This window comes from Rutilus rutilus (assembly GCF_951802725.1).
Source record: "Rutilus rutilus genome assembly, chromosome: 1".
Lineage (NCBI taxonomy): Eukaryota > Metazoa > Chordata > Actinopteri > Cypriniformes > Leuciscidae > Rutilus > Rutilus rutilus.
Window position 1 is genome coordinate 46,741,475 of NC_140209.1, and position 19,360 is coordinate 46,760,834.

Genomic DNA, 19,360 nt, shown 5'->3' on the forward strand with positions numbered 1-19,360 from the left:
TTCACGCTGATGAAAAACACTGATTGATCGATATTATGTATGAGGAATATACATTTCGGTAAGATGTACTGTATCTTTCAACAGTGTTCGTGTTTTTTTTATTTTTTATTTTACTATTAGCTAGAGATGATCGTTATGAGCGCTAGGGATCTGTCACGTAACATTTACAAGCGCCAAAACGGTATTTATTGTTTAAATTTCGTAATAAAATTGACAGAATCTGAGAGCTGAGATTTTTTTTATATATATATATATATATAATATATATATCATAAAGTAACCTCCTCTTTGCTTCGCGATTTTTCTCTGCGTGAGAGCGTGTGAATAGTGTCAATTGCGTGTCTCACAGTAGAGATGGGGAGTCGACTCCAAAAGTGTCGATTCCTCGACTCTCACTAGCCCTAGTGTCGGAATCGACTCCAGGTCAGGAATCGACTCCCAGTGTCGAGTGTTTTTTTCAAGTTCAACACAGCAACAGTTCATTATAACGAAAAGATTATAATGAATGTAAAGATACGGAAATTAAAGCAAAAAGATAAAGAAATGAGAGGAAAAAATAAGTAATGCCAGGAAAACAAAGAACAATAATGTAAATGTATAGATATTTTTTTTTTCTGTTGGGTCTGTTTTGCGGCTTAATCAATCATGATGTGGTTCAATACAGTCAATTGGTTGTGATTGGCACAAAACACTGCAGTAGGTTTTACGAACCAATCATGTACCAGTCCTCAGGGTGAGAGTGGGACATGCCCATAATTGGTAAGTGGTGGTTGATTGAGTGATACTGTTGAGTGATGACTGTTTTTGAATCCAGTAACGTTAACTTATAATGGCAACCCCGACCTCAACCGTGTGGAAATATTTCAACCAGACCGAAGACAAAAGTAAAGCAACGCTGTGTTTATGAAATGCAAAAACGGCAATAAAACTGGTAATGTGTTGCAATCAGTCATTAAATATACTTTTTTATTTCATATAGGCATTCTTAGAGGTGATTTTTGTTTCTTGTCTGTGTTGATTAATTTTTCAATATTAAACATTTTAATAATGACCTTTACTTATTTGTATACAAAATTAGACGTTTTCTACATAAGAGCTTTGATATCTATAATTTCCAGGTAATGTATGTAATCATGTAGGTTATCCCTAAATAAGACATTAAAAGACAAGTGCTGTGTAAATAAGAGTATAGTGTTTAGTGTTGTACTTCTGAAAACTGAAGGGAGTAAATTAAGTGTATAACAAAAACTATGTAATGCTTTGTGTGCTTGTCAATTCTTATATATGCATCCTTGTTTCCTTTCCTCTTACCTCCATCACCTTAGGATGCGAGGATGAAACATTAACATTAGTGAAATGGCATGTACTCACTCTATATGAAGTTCATTTTCTATTATTAAATGACAAGTGCATTAAAAACTATTATTAAACAACAGTTATTATTGGTAATAATATAACTAATATTTGTCAATGTTAAACAAAAAAAGTTAAAAAATAAAGTTAAACATGCTTAAGTTAAAGTTCATAGCTTCGCTACATTAAAATTATATAAAATAATATACAAAATAAATAGATAAATACACTGTCTAAAACAAGTCTGCTTTTACAAGTTTAATGATTAATACTAACATATTGCACACTTAAATATGATTTGAAGAAGCTGCGATGTGAAAAGGAGGGGGATTTATAAGGTTTAGTTGATTAAACATTTTAGTATAGGAAACATTTGTATCCTCGCTCTTGACTCCTCAGGAAGCCTCCTCGTTCCTCGCCCTCCTCCCGGTGGAATTAAAGAATTTAGATGTCCTACATGAGAGCGGAGCTCGATCGGTTTCAGGGTCGTAGGACATACGAGCGAGAAGTGAGGAAACGAGGAAGCATATTGAGACGCACCTTCTGAATCCTGACCCTATTTTAATTCAAAGTAAATGGAGTCGAGGAGTCGATTCCACCGACTCCAAAATTAGGAGTCGGGAGTCGGAGTCGACTCCAAAAACACCGGAACCGAACACCCCTATCTCACAGCTCTGACTCGCAGCACTTACTGTTTTTTTTTTGTTTGTTTTTTCACTTGGCAAGCCAAGCTGACGTGACATGGGGGCATGACAGCATCGACGATTCCATTTTTTGATTCGATAATCGAGATTGAGCATTAATTTCAATCGATTTCAATTTGAAATCGAAATCGTGCCACCCTTACCATTGACCAAAAAAAGCCTGGTCTAAAGTCCATGGCGAAGTTTTTTTTTTTGTTAAATCTTGGGCACATGGGCAGTCCTAAGTGCGAGTCTCAGGTTTCTGTGGGAACCAGAGCTTCTAATGGCAGCTGGAGAGACTCAAAGACTTTTATTTAGAAGGAGGGACTAGGGGTGTAACGATATCCTCGTGTCACGATTCGATACATATCACAATACGATATTTCAAGATAAATGGTAAAAGTAAAAAAAAAAAAAAAATTACTTTTGCTAAAAATTCTAAATTAGATTTTGCATTGGGTGTGGAAATGAATTGGCTTGGACTTTTCGCTGGTAACCCAAAGCACAGGACAATGGTGACACCAGAATAAAAATATTCATGTGTAAAACATTATATAATAATCAACATTTTCTGGACCTCCAAATATTCCCCCATTGCATTTTTATACATTATATTCAACATTAGGCTATAGTAGTTTAATGTAGTGCAGTAATTTTGATTTTGGGTGAACTATCCAATATACATATTGTTGCATTTTTATATTGCGATATATTGTGACACGATACATTTTTACACCCCAGTGATGATAAGGCAAGGACGAAGCGGAGAGAGAATCCACATGCAAGCACTACTTTAATGAAACAAACAGGTAGGCTAATACAGGGCCAACAACAGAATATGGAACACAAGAACAAGGAAAAGTTAACAGCAAACAGCTACAACGACCAACAAACAACAACTGAAGCACAGAGGTTTAAATACACAGGCAAATAAGCTAAACAAGATAACAAGGGTGCGGTGCTAATAAGAAACACCTGGAGAGACTAATAAACAAGAGAAACTACAAAGGACTACAAAACATGGCACAGAACAGGAATTAACAAAAGTCCACACAAGACGAGGAGAACACAAGACAGGAATCATGACACCTAGGAGGGACGTATCCTGCCATATTGCGCATTACAGTTTTTCCCAATTATAAATAATAGGAGTGAACCGTCTTTCTATATCTATAGTCTTCGATATAATACAACAGTTCCCATGCGGCATCCCAGACAAGCTTCTGAGTCGGACTCTTTCTGCAGGTCTTTCTGAGTGAACCATTGAATAATTCACTCAAACGATTCATTCAAGCACACCGATTCATTCAGGAACGAATCAAGGCTGTGTCTAAAATAGCAAACTAGGTAGACATTTATTTTCTTGTTGAATAAGCACTTTGTGACTGATAAAAAATTATATTCTATATAGTATGCATGAGTGTAGGACCAATGAAATCCAGGGGTGCTTCTCAAGATCCCTCCTCGTCTCCTCGCTCCTCCGTCCTCCATCCTATGACCCGGAAACCGATTGAGCTAAGCCATCTTGAAGGACATCTCAATTGTCTAATTGCACCGCGAGGAGGCGAGGATAGAGGAGTGAGGAAGCTTAATGAGGAGTCATGAGTGAGGATAAACAGGTGTAACTGAGCTTTATCGACTAAAATGTGACGCACGTATCAATTCTCCTCCCCCTTCACATCAGTTACAATCATTTTAATTTATACTTTACCTTTGCAGTTTATATAAACCACACATCTCACATATTTCAACAGGGTATCTTGCTTAATTATTATTTATTATGAATTTCTTAAATAACAAAACTAATACAACATAAGGGCAGATCCTTTGAGTGCTGCTGATGACGCTGTGAAGTGACGCTTTGTTAAATATTGTGAAGTATTCCAATGTATAAATAAGCTTTCCTTTGATTCCTTCGTCCTCCTTTTCTTTCCTTGCAGCCTTCCCTCTCATCCTACAGGGGGTGGAGCTGAGACGCGAGGAGAGAAAGCGAGGAAAGGAAACGAAGATGCACAAATAAGAATTGAGAAGCACCCCAGATATACCTAATCCGCCATGTTGGCTTTGTCATTTGAACTACAAGTGTCAGCTGGGTCGCTTCACAGCAATTCACAACTACTCTCCCATGGCCACATCCATTGCACACTTCAGAATCTCTTTGGAAGTAGAAGGTCAGCCTACTGTTTTATGAATACTGTGAATTCATACATACAACACTTTCACGTACTGTTTTTCGACTACTATATAGTAGGGAAGTAAGCATATTCGGCCGCAGCCCAATTGATTGTCTTTATGAATTAATCATTCAATCAAATAATTAGTTTAAACAGATTTTTTTCAGGAATGAAACACTATGTTGCTCCGAGACATGCAGCGTCTTATGATGCTTTGCCTTCGTTTGGAAATGTATTTATCGGCGGAACAAAAATAGACAAAGTAATTGGCGATATTGTGCCTAAAATGTAAGCTATTGCTTAATTAAATGCTTGACTTGCTATATTGTGTGACTGGCTACTGAACCCCGCTGTACAGTGTTCTCCACTTATTTTCACATTATCACATTAAATGAAAAACACATATGCAAGTACTGAATCAGTCAGTCACTGTTTTGTGCATGTGGGGATGTAAGCAGATGTGTGATACAGTATGTGTGTGTGGTTAGGCTTCAGGCATTGTTGTATGCTCATGGGAAAGGTTGTCCAGTTTAATTTGACTTCTATTATGCTGTCGGACACTAGCAGAATGGCTAATCAATGAGCCTTTATATCTTTGTGCTTGAATGCAAACACGCACACTCACACAGTGTGCATGCATGCATCTCAAAGGTTCTCCATAAACGCCTTGCACAAATGGGATCAGCATAGAGCTATGCCATTAGAATCATGCTAAAACCCTGACACACACACACACACACACACACAAACACACACACACTGCATAAAATCTAGCTGGCTCCGAGACTGTGAGTGCCTGTACCCCGTTGCTGAAGGGGGCGTCGCCACGTCGAGCATTTCCATGGTGAACATGTTTGGTTGCTATGTAATTATGATCTATTTGTATGAGAGCCTGCACCTGAAGTGGGTCTGACTGCTGCTCATATGATTGGCCGTGCATGCGTGTCTTTTTATGTGTAAGAATCAACAGCATGGAAGTTAGCTTTAATTTCACATTTGCATTACAAGAGAAGGAAAATTGTGTTTGTAGGCCTGGATTTGGAGTGTGGCATTTGCATGTGCTTGCTATCTGCGCACGATTGTGCATAGCTCTGTTTTTGTGTGCCAGGACGAATGAATTGTGCTAGTGGATTATTTCACTTTTGTTCAAATAAATCGACGAATTCCACCTCTAATCATAAGATTCTGTCCGACTCCGCCCATTTCTGTGGAAATAAGGCTGAACGACACAAAGCTGCCACCAGCTGCCTCGCTTTCTCTCCTGCAATTATCTCTAGGCCGACATGTAGACGAACAGCCCCGTCTTTACCACCGTAACTACAACAATCAGCATCTCACGGACCTTTGAAATGCTCCTTCCTGACCTATCAGCTGGGCTTTAAAGCTGCATCACCATGGAAACATAAAAGCCAGTAGAGTCAAAATCACATATTAACTGCAGATGGACACAATGAGGTCTAAGGGTATGAATTACATGGAGATGCCTGTCAGACCTCAGCTGACAACATGATGATTGTTGATTATGTTTTAAAAGCCATTTGCATGTCATGTATATATGAATTTGTCAATAACACCAATTTGATGCGTCTTTTAGCACTGGCAAAGAATTTCTACACATTTAATATTAGGAAAAAATGTTAGGTTACCAAAAAAAAATCAACACACAGCATTTATATAATATTGTGTGTTAATTTTTAAACATGAATAGCATTACATGATTGAGCCAAGTTGGACGTGTTCCTGGATCAACATATTTAGCTGACCTGAAGCAACATTGCTATCCTAATCATATCCCATATCCCTCTTATATTTTAGTTCATTATCACATTTGGAGACTGTGGAGTCAAAAAGTTTGGAATCCCCAGCTCAAACCAATCCTTGAAATTCCAGAGGGAATTGATTGGCTGATAGTTTGGTTCTCTTGGTTATTTCGGTCCAGACCAAAAAAGAAAATGATACACTCAGTACTGGTTTGCATAGCATTTACACTGTCATTTTTAAAACTGAACCTAAAAATAAAATAAAAATGATGACGTATATTTTGCAAACATACAAAAAATGCTGTGTGTTGGTCTAAACGAGCTCATTGAACAGTATGTGCATACATATTAGAGCTGCACGATTAATCGTTAAAAGATCGCGATCTCGATTCAACCACCCGCGCAATCTTATCCCTATAAGACAGCGATTCGGCTAAGTCTATTAAACCTTCAACATTCAAATCTGCGTTGGCTGAGAGCAGTTGTCATGTATAGGAAACAGCTTCACAGTCGTTTCAACCCCACAGTATCATTATTTCTGTAACAGTAATTCAGAGAAGTACTGGGATAAAGGTTTATAGTTCGAATAAAAACACTGATGTCTACGGACGCGACCAACAAAGAACAAATCACCTTTTGAAAGCAACTTGACGCTTCAAATAAAGATTGTATCAATTACATCGTTACACCAGTAGGTGGCAACAAATGACTGTTAAAAAATGTATTTGTCATTAAATCATTAATTTGTTTTGTTCAAAAATGCTGATTCATCCATTAAGGGGAGACATGGCAGGAAAAAACATCAGTGTTTTTTTTTTCACTGGTCAATTTTGAGATTTTGGGCTATTTGTCTTCAATAACATGTCTTCTTTCAGACAAAAAAAGTCCAAAATACACATTAGGTCTTTGTTTTACTACACTTTGTCTATTTGCGTCAGTAGATTTCTCCTAAATTCAACAAAAGTTGGCTGTCTGCACCCTGTCATCACATATACCGTTGGAAAGCTCTCTCTCTCTCGTATAATGTTGTCGGATCCAAATATGGTCATTTCTTTTTTTATCAGAAACCAGTCGTGAAAGTACAATGGGGCATTTAACCAATTACATGGGACCGTTTGTGTGTGTGTTTTTACTGGGGTTCTGTTCAGTTGAAGGCCATAAATGCGGTGTTATAAGTTTTGATGTGTTTTAGGTGGTTTGTATTGTTGTTGCTAATGATTTGATAAGATATTGTGTCTGTAAATAGTTGTTTCCACTAAAAAAAGTATGAATTTTTACAATACAAATCTTTAAAGGCCGTTTTCTCAAAATGTTTTTTTTTTTTTCTCATACTCTGAGCCAGAAACCTCCACTTCAGCAGCACTTACATACACCAAACTTTCCAGTTGTATTTCTATCTATATTCTTAAGGTTTTTACAGAGGGGTTTGTTCATATATCATTCAGATTCTGATTTATGCTAAATTTTATACCTAAAAACGGGCGTAAATAGATTTTTTATGGCTGTTGACAGTTAGATATTTAGTGATAAAAAGAGATATCCAAAATCCCCTCTGTAAAAAACTTTGACTCTAATATGTCAACAAAATGAAACAAGAATTTTGAATCTGGCTTTATCCAATGTTCAGATTTCTCTTCTGGAAATATATGCAAATTAGTGCATATTTAATGAGATCATATCTAATTTGCATATTTAAACATAAATATTCGAAAAACTTGTAATACAAAAGATATTTATCTTAATGTCAGTAATCAACTGAGGAAGTTTCATGCTGATATCTATTCGGTTTTTTTCCCTTCCTATTCACCTGGGGTGTCTCCCCTTAATAAAAAAGTCAAGTCTTCATAAGTGAGTCAGATTTTTTTTTATATATATATATATAATTCAAATTAATTAAATATTAATTTGCAGCAATTAACATTTTGTCAGAATCTTTAGTCATTTACATGTTATTTTTAGTTGTCTATACAGAATCATCAGAGAGTCCTCTATTCTAAACAACACAATTGTGATTCTCAGTTTATCCAGAATCGTGCAGCTCTAATACATATGATGGTATTTTTATCTCCGTTCATATTTCAGTCAAACCTCACCACAGTTTATTTGAAAGCAGACCAAGACCCTCTGAAAAAGGTTCGGATGGCAGCGTTAACGCTTATTCAAATGAACCTAATCGGACCAAAAGTGCCAAGTATGAACACATTAAAATCTGATTGTTGATAGCAATGTTGTCCTACTTGAATAAATCATACACAAGAACATACACAACGTGATTCACCCCAGCAGGATATGTTCCCAGATAAACATTATCTGCTGGCTCCGGAAAAACCAATCAGTACTATCCTCAAAATCAGAGGGCACTGATTGGTTTCAAAGTAAGCATTTCAAGGACTAATAAAGGATGTTGATCCAAGAACATACCCTATTTGGGTGGATAATGTTAAGCTAGAAGCTCCAGTCTTTGAGCTCCGATTATGACAGGAACACCAGAGAAAGACACACATATCATACCTGTGTTGCTGTTGTTTATGTGTTTGAGTCTTTTCTGGTGTGTTTTGCCATTGTAGTGTATCTGTGCTTGTGCTGCGGAGTTCAGCTGAATGTTGCACACTTCACAGAGTGTGTACGACCTGTGTTTGCGCTCCCGCTTCGGACGAGGGTTTATAGGTGGGGAGTCCTGTCTGGTAAACTCCACCCCATCAGAGGATACACCCTCATGCCCAGTCTGTTCAGTCAGTCTATTCGATCCGTCTTCAACAGGACTAAATGGACGCTTCATTCCTAAAGAGAGAATAAAAGTGTAAAGTTCTTTCATCTGAAATATTTTAGGCATCCGAATGGCCAAGTCAAGCAGTGGCAGAAGTGTTCTGCAGTGTGACATGCAATAATCCATCTGAAACTATTTTAAATCACATTTTCCCAATTGTATATTAATATTACAACTTTATGACTCGATTGAAAGACGACATGAAAAATTTGCACTTTGAACAATTTTTTTGTCACATTGAAGGAGTATTATAAACTGATGTGATGAAACATTACAAATAGTTAAAGAAATTGTGCTGTTAATATTTTTTTGGAAACCATGGCACACTTTTCAGGATTCTTTGATGAATAGAAAGTAAAAAAAACAGCATTTATTTATTTATTGTAGCATTATGCATGTCTTAACTGTCCATTTTGATCAGTTTTATGCTTCCTTGCTGAATTAAAGTATTCATTTCTCTCAAGAAAAAAAAACCCCACTGACCTCAAACTCTTGAATGATAATGCATACTATTTACAACATATTCTTTTCACATTATTGACAACCTCTGGGGATTAAAGCAGTGTTACTGACCTCCACTAGGGGGAGATGTTCATCAACAATGTCCAGAAAGTTTGGAAATCCTGCATGTTTGTTAGTCATACATTTTATATGAAACTTTCATCAATGCTCAATTTTTATTTGCTTCTTCATTAAAGAACATTTCTTTGCATGTAGCATATCATTTTGTGCACTACTAGCCTACTATAGCAAACTCCATCTCTGGACTTGTCTATCAAACACACACACACACACACACACACACACACACACACACACACACACACACAAATACACCTCACATGTACAAATGCTAGAGCTTTTTTAAATACACATGCACACACATGTTGGGTTTTAATTTTTTCTATGGGACACTCCATAGACAATGATTTTTATACGGTACACACTATATATTTTATCCCCTAACCCAAACCCTACCCCTAAACCTACACATCACAGAAAACTTTCTGCATTTTTATATTTTCACTTAGTATGATTTATAACCTTTTTTTCTCATGATGGGGACCAAAAATGTCCCAACAAGGACAAGGATTTCGGATATTGCCATCTTTGTGGGGACATTTTGTTCCCATGACGTAGGGTATACCTGAACCGTACACACACAGACCCCATTGATCCTGCACCTCCTTCTCCAAACACCACTCCCTGACCACAGAGCACAAACACACATCTGTCTTTGCTGCCCAAACACACTGTATACCCACCCCTCCCAACTCCCAACACTCCAACTATGAATGGTCAAACATGGCAAGCAAAACAGAATGCAAAAATAAGTTAAATAGTCAAACAAAACACAATTTAATCAACATACTGGTTCAGATTGATTCTACAAGGATTTTGTTTTTAAAACAGGGTGATAAACTGTAACCAGGCAGTTTCATAACGATATTCTTCAGAAACTGCTGTCCCATTAATGACGGTACCATTGATACTGTTAGCTAGCCTGGGTTTCCCCATGCTGCCTTGCACAATTTTATTCACGCTGCTAGGCAGTCTGGATTCCATGGACCAGATTTTCGCCTCAGCGAGGGGACCAATCACAGAACGGGGAGGGAGCAGCAAGACGATGACGACATCTATGCGACACACCGAAGCAGTTTGTTTATATCTATGGATCCAACATGGCAGCAGATGCGAAGTTACCTTTCGATGCAGCCTTAGATAGTGTTCTAAGTAGTTTAGTCGCTGAACGCCATCGTGTACACATAAATCTCTGACCCATCGTCTTCTTCCTCGTCGATTTTCTGTCGCTCTACATACGTCATCTGGTATAATTGAAACGATTGGCTATGAGCTACGTACAGGCGCATTTGATAGACATTCGTAGCGCCCAATAAACGCTTCTGGGCATTCGTAAACCACGCCTCAAATACGAGAAAATGAACATGTGGTTCCCAGACCACGTCTGAGACGAGGTCTGACGTTAGCCAGGCTAACTGTTAGCCATTTAAAGCTACAATATGTAATTTTTTCCGCAGCCAGGGGTCGCTAACCTCTTACAATAACAAAGGCGTAGATTGATGACGCAGTGATAAGCGGATACATGGAACTTGCCGTCATGCTGATGGATCTAATAATGTTTATGCATGTTTTGACATGACTGTGGTATGAAGCAGGGTGCGATTGCTAATAAGAGACAGATATCAGAGCCACACGCGAGTCCCGCGGATATAAAGGAATGAGGACATTTCATTCTACCAAACTACCCGCAAGTGCTGAATTACTACTCACACGTCAGTTTATTAGACGAATTAAACTTGTGAGGTAACGCAGCGCTGTTTCACACACTTGGTCTACACTATCACACTAAACTGCATTTGACTGTGTTAAAAGTTATGTTATTCTATGTGTTAGTTTGTTTTGAGACTAGCAGTAAGCTAGATCAACATTAGAATAACATACTGATCATATTCAAACATTTCATCATGTTGAGCTATATAACATTGATTTGTTTTATGTACATTTGCTCACCTGTCTAATAAAGTACATGCAAGAGCGGCGTCTCTGTCAAGTCCAAGTTTGCCCCGAAGCAAATATTGATCCTCGTTTGTCTTTTGTCCCAAAGTCTGCTTGCCATGATCCATAATGTTGGAACCAAACAACAACAGTGTGCTACTAAACATTACGCCGTTGTCCACATCTGTCGCCATGGTTACTATGGCAGTACAGGCGGAAACAAGGTATAACGCGGATATTACTGTACGTCATTGACAGGCGACAAGTTACAAGGGACGGGGAAGGGGGAACTATTTAAAATTGTGAATTTCTCTTAATATACAAAATTCCTGGAAACATTTAGGATAATGTAAGTACATAACTGAAAGAAATATAACACTGTGCAAGTGGTTTTTGGATATTTTAATACAAAATTCTTACATATTGTACCTTTAATCTCTTTACTCCAGAGCTCCACAATAAGGATGGCAGGGGCCAGTGTGAGTGAGAGAGTTTATTTTTAGGGTTAAAAATAAAATGTATAATTTTTGTGGGGGTTTAGTTAAAATGTTGGCAAGGAAAGTAAATATAAATAAATAAATACAGGCCCGTCCAAACCAGCAGAACAAAATCATAATTGTTGAGTCCTGTCACTGTTGGTCATGCTTACATCATGGAACAGTTGAGATTCATTGAGCTCCTATTTGTCTTAGTTAAACATCTGAAAAGAGCCCTGAGGTCACCCTGTCGTCTCGACACACAGCTGAAGGAGTGGCAGTGGATCAAGGACAGGGCTGTTAGCGATGTTAGCGACCTTCTATGCTGTCCTGCAGGTGTCTTGTTTCATGTCTTCTATCCACGTCTCCCCATGAGACTACATCAATCAGTGCACAGATATCCTGCTGAAAGTCACTCGTATAGGGACATATGTGTATTTCTGTCACTCTTGCTCACACACGCAAACAAACAAATGCACAAAGAGCAGGGCAGACTGTTCAGAGTTCCAAAAATACTCAACTGCAACATGACATGGTCAACTTCTGAACAGAGCGCCCTCCACAGGTCAAGCAAATATAGCAGTCCTTCAGTTACTGATCGGATCAGTCAGAGTAAATGGAGTAAAAAAATAGGCAGAGTAAAACTAAATATTTGTTTTAAATAATTATAATATATTATTATTATCGCATATATTTTATTAAATATACAATTAATACATTTCATTTGTACAGGCACCACCACAGAGGCACCACCACAAAAATATTATTTTAATGTGTGTAAATTGTGTAATTGTACATATATATACATACATACATACTGTAACGTTTTCTCACAGTCTTTAGTTTGGGTTCACACACACACACACACACACACCACATGTGGGTGCACAAATTTGAATTTGCTATTCTGATTCCACTTGTCACTCCAAACTCTGAAAGGTTCGTCTGATTTCAGCAGTAAACACCACTTTCATTCCAGCCAAATCAAAGGTAAGTGGTCATAAGTGGTGAAAGTGAAGATAAAATCAGCTCTGGAATGCCACAGTAATATTTACTATCAGACACAATAAAGATGTGCCAGTAAAAATACAACGTCTGCCAACAGTTTTAAACTCAATCTAGCAAATGGAAGCTACGGTAGTTGTGTGCGTAACATTATTGGCCACTGGCGTTGTATGTTCAGATGAATCTGTAATAGGCTGGCTGAGCTGGAGTGATGAGTCTTCTGTTGTTTTTCCTCTAAAGTGATGCTGTCTGGTTTGGAGACACAGCCCTGTGGAACACGATGAGTTGTGTGAACGGCTGACTGCATGCTCTCTCCCTAATAAGTTTGCTGAGGGCCGCTGGCATTACCAGTGGAGCTGGGTGTGTTTGTTCAGGCCATGCTATGTGTGCGCGTGTAATGTGTGTGTGTTCAACTCAGTTGGGACAAGAAGAAATTTCATAGCTTTGTAACATCTGCTGTCTGTTTCATAACGTCAGTTTAATCCATGTTAAATTACTTTCTGTATCATATGAGGTGTGTGTGTATTGCTGTGTATACAGCCTCTGAATTATCCTTATTAGGGGGCTTTTCCCATCTCATACTGAAATAAGGGTCAGATACATAAGAGTGGTTTAATTTTTCTTAGAACTTTTTAATTCTTTTTTTTATCAAGGATGCATTAAATTGATCAAAAGGGACACTAAATACATTTATAATGTTACGAAAGATTTTGATTTCAAATAAATGCTGTTCTTTTTAACTTTCAAAAACATAAAATCTACAGAAAAAGTGAAAAAACAATCACGATCTGTACATCACTGTACGCACGTATTGGATGTATTTTACATTAATACAAAACGGGTGCAATTATTTTAAATGTATTTCATTAGTAAGCAGATAATGTAACTAATTCAATTTAATTTTGTATTGATAAACAGTTATTACATTTTAAAGAGCAGGCATGATCCAGTGACACAGCCAGTTCTGATTATGCTAACAGATGCTGTATAGACTATGGAGGTTCGTGAAGAGCACGATCTGTCCAGGTCTCCTGTCTTTGAGCTGTACAACACTACAGAACATCATTATAAATTCAGAATTATGCAAGTGAAGTCAAATAATAGCGGATAGCAAACTCGCAGTGAAAGAGGCGGCCGGCTGATGGTATGCATTAGCATAACTCAACATCAACCTGCACAGCCTCTTATCTCTCTCTCTTTCGCTCGCTGACAGTGCCATATTTTCCAGTGGGGGAAGAGATTGGGCTGTGCTTTGTGTCTCAGTGATAAGTGAGTGTCCGTGAGATCAGGGAGAGGACGTCTGGGGACTGCTGAGCATTATGAACAACAGATCACTGGGGAAAATGATCCAGAAAACTCAGCAGAGAGGTCGATTAACCTGCAAGAAATAAACTAGGATAGAAAAACGGTTATTCATCTCAAGAGAATGCGGCGGAAGGCACGATGCTAGTGAACTGGTATCAATGAGGCCTCTTTTTACTGATAATGACAGGGAAGTCATCTTAAAACCTACAAAGCAGGAATATGAGTATCTGTGGAAATCTGTTACGGTGTCTTTAGGTATCGTACTCAACCATAACAATACAAAAAACGACAGGCATGAATCGATTCTCTTGAATAACCACTTAAGTTGCTTTGCTCCGTTCACTAAGTGTAAAACCATCAATATTTTTCATCAAGGTTTTTATGATATATTTTATGCTATAATGAATTTTCTGTCACCAAGTCGACTGCACGTTTCTTTCGTTACAAAGGTTGCTAAAAGGCACAATGCTTTATGCGATTCTGGCACTCTTTCAAACACCCACACACAATCACCTAATGCTACACACACACACCACACACACACTTAGCAGGTCAATCAGCTCCCTGACACCTGAGGTTGATGTACTGCATCATCAAATAAGTGTGCGAGCATGTGTGTAAACTAGCTCCAGTCAAAATATATGAGGAACAAACACTCACACGTTCAGCAGGCTGTTTTACCAAATGCATGAAGAAAATTCAGGTGGAGGAGGAGAATGAGATATGACAATATTCTCTTATTCATGCAGTGCACCCACCCACAACCATGCACATTGCAGACATTTTGAAAGCAGGTCATTAACAGAAAAAAAAACAGAAAAAAAAACATCATTACACAGCCATTAACAAATTATTCTAGCTTTCTGAGCTGTGAGGAGCAAAAAGAACAGCGTTGTTTTGAAACTGATGCATGACGTCAGGCAAGCAGCAGTCATGATGGACACACACACACACAAACACACACACATACGTTTACTTAGCTATCTAAATGGCGACATTCCATAAACGTAATGGTTTTTATAGTGTACAAACTGTTTATTCTATCCCTTTACACTACTCCTAAACCTACCCATCACACAAAATTTTCTGCATTTTTACATTTAAAAAAACAAAAACAATTACCAGTTTTACAAATGAGGACGTTTTTTGGAAATTTTGGTCCCTTCTGGGTACAAATTTGTACCCAAAATATAGGCACACACACACACACACACACACACACAATTACTTATACAAGTTATCCTAATACAAGAAAAGATAATGACTTATATTATATATTTTTATATTTGTATAAACGACTTGCTTGAAAAAAAAAAAAAACTTGTAAAAAAGAAATGGCTGAATCGTGGTGACCGGTCAGTAGACGAGGTGCAGACGTTCCTCTCATTGGTAGCTTAGGAGCAGATCCAGCGAGGAGCGGATTTTGCGACCAGGAATGAAAAAGTTGTTCAGCAACTTTAACGAGCAGTCTATAATCCCACCCACTTTGAAGAGGTACTAAGCTGCAGTGGAAAAGCAAACGGAGCCGAGTCGAGCCGAATCGTATCATGCAGTGGAAAAGCACCATAATATACTGTACAGTACAGTTACTGAGAAAGGTTTATTTACAGTTTTATTCAACTTCATTTTACATCCTTTGCTTATTTTGAAAAAAAGTAAAAAAAAAAAAAAAAAAAAAAACATATAGCACCCTTATGTCATTCCACCAAAACTTTTTGGTTACCAACCTTCTTCAAAATATATTATTTTAAGTTCCAGAGAAGAAAGTAATACAGGTTTTTAAATGACACAAAGGTAAGCAAATTATGACAGAATTTTCTTTTTTGGATGAAATATACCTTCAACTCATCAGAAAGAACCAGGATGGCTCCTGCGCTACCCCAATATTCAAATTGGTTGATCTAATTTTTTCAATTGTTTATTCTCACATTTTTACACTGGAATATAACTACATCCTCAAAGCCAGGAACCTTATAAACTCTTGTGACAGGAACACGCTTAATTGACAGTGTTTAAGTGAATCAAGCCATCTATATACTTCAAAGAAAAGGTATTTTCAAGTAACGGGTGGCCACATTTTGGATAAACGCATCTCAATCCATCAAAATCTGTTGCTTCAAAGGTCACTGAAATAAGACTGATGCGATTGCACATTCAATATTACATGACATTTGCATTAAAAACATTGCCTCTCCGAAGATGGTGGTGCTCAAATCCCAGTTGGCATTACAGTCTAGAGGAAAAGGAATCTGGAGAAGGTTCAAAAAGGGACTCTTGGATGAGCTTTGCTCTGGAGAACTATGGCAGTTTGTTTTATAAAATCAATAGTTTTACTGGTTATGAGATTACTCTTATGACACTGGGCCTCATTTATGAAACACGAGTAGAACGATTTTTTGAGTAAATCGTTCAAAGCCACTCTGACGTAATTTTTTTACCCAGCCGTCATGGAGGACGGGCGGGACGAATACACCGACCAACCATCCTCCTTGTACAATGACTGAACAACAGTGGAAAAGTTAATATGGTAACTGCATTTTTATATTCAGTAATATTCTTCAAAATAAGACACGTAACATGTTGGTTTCTCAGCTGGAAAAACACTGCGCCACCAGCTGGCCGTTTTCAGAAGAGCACCATGCAGCTGTCTAAAAACGCTTTGGTGGACACACATTAATCGAATATTTATTGTTATGCATATGGCCCATTAGTCTCTTTTGCATTTATGCAATATAATGGAGCCAAACCTGAGAAGGGAGTCAGGAAGATTCCACAGCGTTCCTGGACACGTAATTTGAGTAGTTGTAATTCATAGGCGGGGATTATGCCAATTGTGAATAAGTGTGCACGCGAGTCCTATTTACGAATGATTGGAATTCATTAACATGCACACATTTAACTATCAAATATGATGTTTACAAAGTGTTTGTGAATCCGGAGGAGAGTTTTCGGGAAGGACCATTTTAAGCGGAAATAACTCAGAACTTACTCAAATAGTTACGAAAGTTTCATGAATGAGGCCTGTTATTTCTATTACCCATTTTGATGGTAAAAAAACAAAAACAAAACACTAAAAAGTCAAAAAACTACTGTCAGGATTTACAAAAGACACGCAGTGAAAAATAAGTGCTGAAAAGGCATGGTTATTTTTGCGGCTGACCTTATTGCATATGCATTTGTAGGAGATTCACCTTCAGATGCAAAATTTATTGGAGGAGAGTATTTAAATGAATCATGCAAAGGGATTTACTAAGGTTTGCACTAGTCAATTTACTGGTATTTTTATTTACAGCCGCTAATTTGCGCTGCTCTTGGTAGATTGTGTTGATCATTATGGAAATGATCCGGCTGCGTCTGTGTTCTTTAATTAGCGCGTCTTCAGTAGATCATGCGCAGCACTTTCCACTCCCTTTTGCGCTTTTTTGGAATTTTTGGAATTGGATAATTTGCCCTGTTCAGTAAATCTGGTCCTATATGACCTGCCTTAATTTTCTACTCAGAAAAATATCTCAATAATATCACATGCATCTCTTTGCCGAGATTTCAGACCTTAAAATCTCAAATTCAAGATCGCTTAAAGGGATAGTTCACTCAAAAAGGTTCCATACAGGTTTGGTACAACATGAAGCAGAGTTAATGATGACAAAATTTTCATTTTTGGGTGAACTTAACTATCACTTTAGGATCCAATTTGTCAAAATACCAAAGTCAACAATCAAAATAAATGTTAATATGAATGAACAGGAATTCGTAAACTTGCACCACATAAAAGCCTAATAAATTAAAGTGTAAAACAAATAGACAGAATGAAGTGAACAAATAAATATAGGCCTAATAGGATAAATAAAAATATAAAGTATTATTACTTCGTTCAATTATACCCATTCAGAAAACAGCTTAATAAACTGACTAAATACTGTCTAAATGAAAACGTAAAAATGCATAAAAGTATTTATAAGTGTCATGGTTTAGGGTTGGTGGATAAAATTACCATTAGCTTAGTACAAAAACAACAGAAAATCCCCACCATGACTGAAAATGAAATGTGTGTGTGAATGTGTAAAAGAGAATAGGAGAAACCATGAGGAGGAGGAGGAAGGGAGGAAGGGAGGAAGGGAGGGAGGAAGGGAGGGAGGAAGGGAGGGAGGGGGAGAGAAAATGATGCTCCATCTCCATTAAGTGCAGGGATTTGAATGGATTTGGTAGCAGGCCACCTCCATTCCAGCACAAGCAGACTAGTTTCGTAATATAATCATCAAACACTGTACTACACCTACTCAGCAGCACCATTCTCAGTAGATGGTTTGAAATATTTACCATCAGTTGAATCCGTGAGCTCAAGCAATGCTTTTTTAAAAGGTTTCCACATGTTGGCACTGTGTGTGTTGCTTGGATAGTGAGGTGGGCTATTTGCAGCTTCACACACACACACAAATTCAAACACAGCAAAGCCCTTCCAAAGCAAACAAGTAAGTTGATTCGATGTCACTAACACTAAGGGCAAACTGAACCGGCCTTTTGAATAACCCCTCTCGCTCCTTCCATCTGTAGATCTGTGTGCGTGTAGGGCAGGAGGGCTAGATTAAACAACAGAGGGCTTAGTGTGTAACTAAAAACGTTTTCCATCACATTTGTACTCACTTTAGCCCTAATCCATCCTGATTACCCTGTCAATCACAACGAAAATACACCTGCCACGTTACGACACACACACTCAGACTGATCAAATGATAGAAGCATACTGCCATGCACTTAATAGATCAAGCTGGACTATATCATTTTATTTAATAAATGACACAAACATACACTGTAGGCTTGGGATGTATAAAAGGAAGTGATAAAGGCATGGTTGTTGATCTTCCTGTTTGCAGTTATCCTGTATGGCATATTTCGAATCAACTTTATTTAAAGCCTTTATGGATGCAGCGTGGCTTAAAGCTCAGAGACCAAACACACATTCCAGGAATGACGACCACATTTCTAGGCATGGGTTAACCGCAGTGCCATTTGATCATCGCACCCCATCATGAACCCCTGTCATCTCTTAAATAGCCTGTTTATTTTATGTACATTTAAGACCTATTAAACAAACACTGCATGCCAACATACGGATCTTTAGATGACATTAGGTGTCACAGAATTCATTCTCACGTCAGCTTAGAAACATTTAAAGGTGTCGATTTGAACGTGACTGTTATTCCGGGGGGGGTTGGGTCACATAAGCCACAGCCTGTACAATGCAGAAATAAATATCCAAACAAAACCAAGAAACAAAGCTGAATGCATTTAAACCCATTTAAGCACTTATGTGAGGCTGCAC

General features: G+C 37.8%; 1 protein-coding gene across 3 annotated transcripts in view; it reads right to left on the minus strand.

The window, feature by feature from the left end:
• Positions 1-19,360, minus strand: part of znf385c (zinc finger protein 385C) — a 99,927-nt gene that overhangs the window by 63,102 nt on the left and 17,465 nt on the right. For all 3 annotated transcript variants that reach the window (XM_084424012.1, XM_084424011.1, XM_084424013.1), the window contains exon 2: positions 8,482-8,751. In XM_084424012.1, the coding sequence (XP_084280138.1) occupies positions 8,482-8,751 (270 nt within the window). The remainder of the gene's footprint in view (positions 1-8,481; positions 8,752-19,360) is intronic.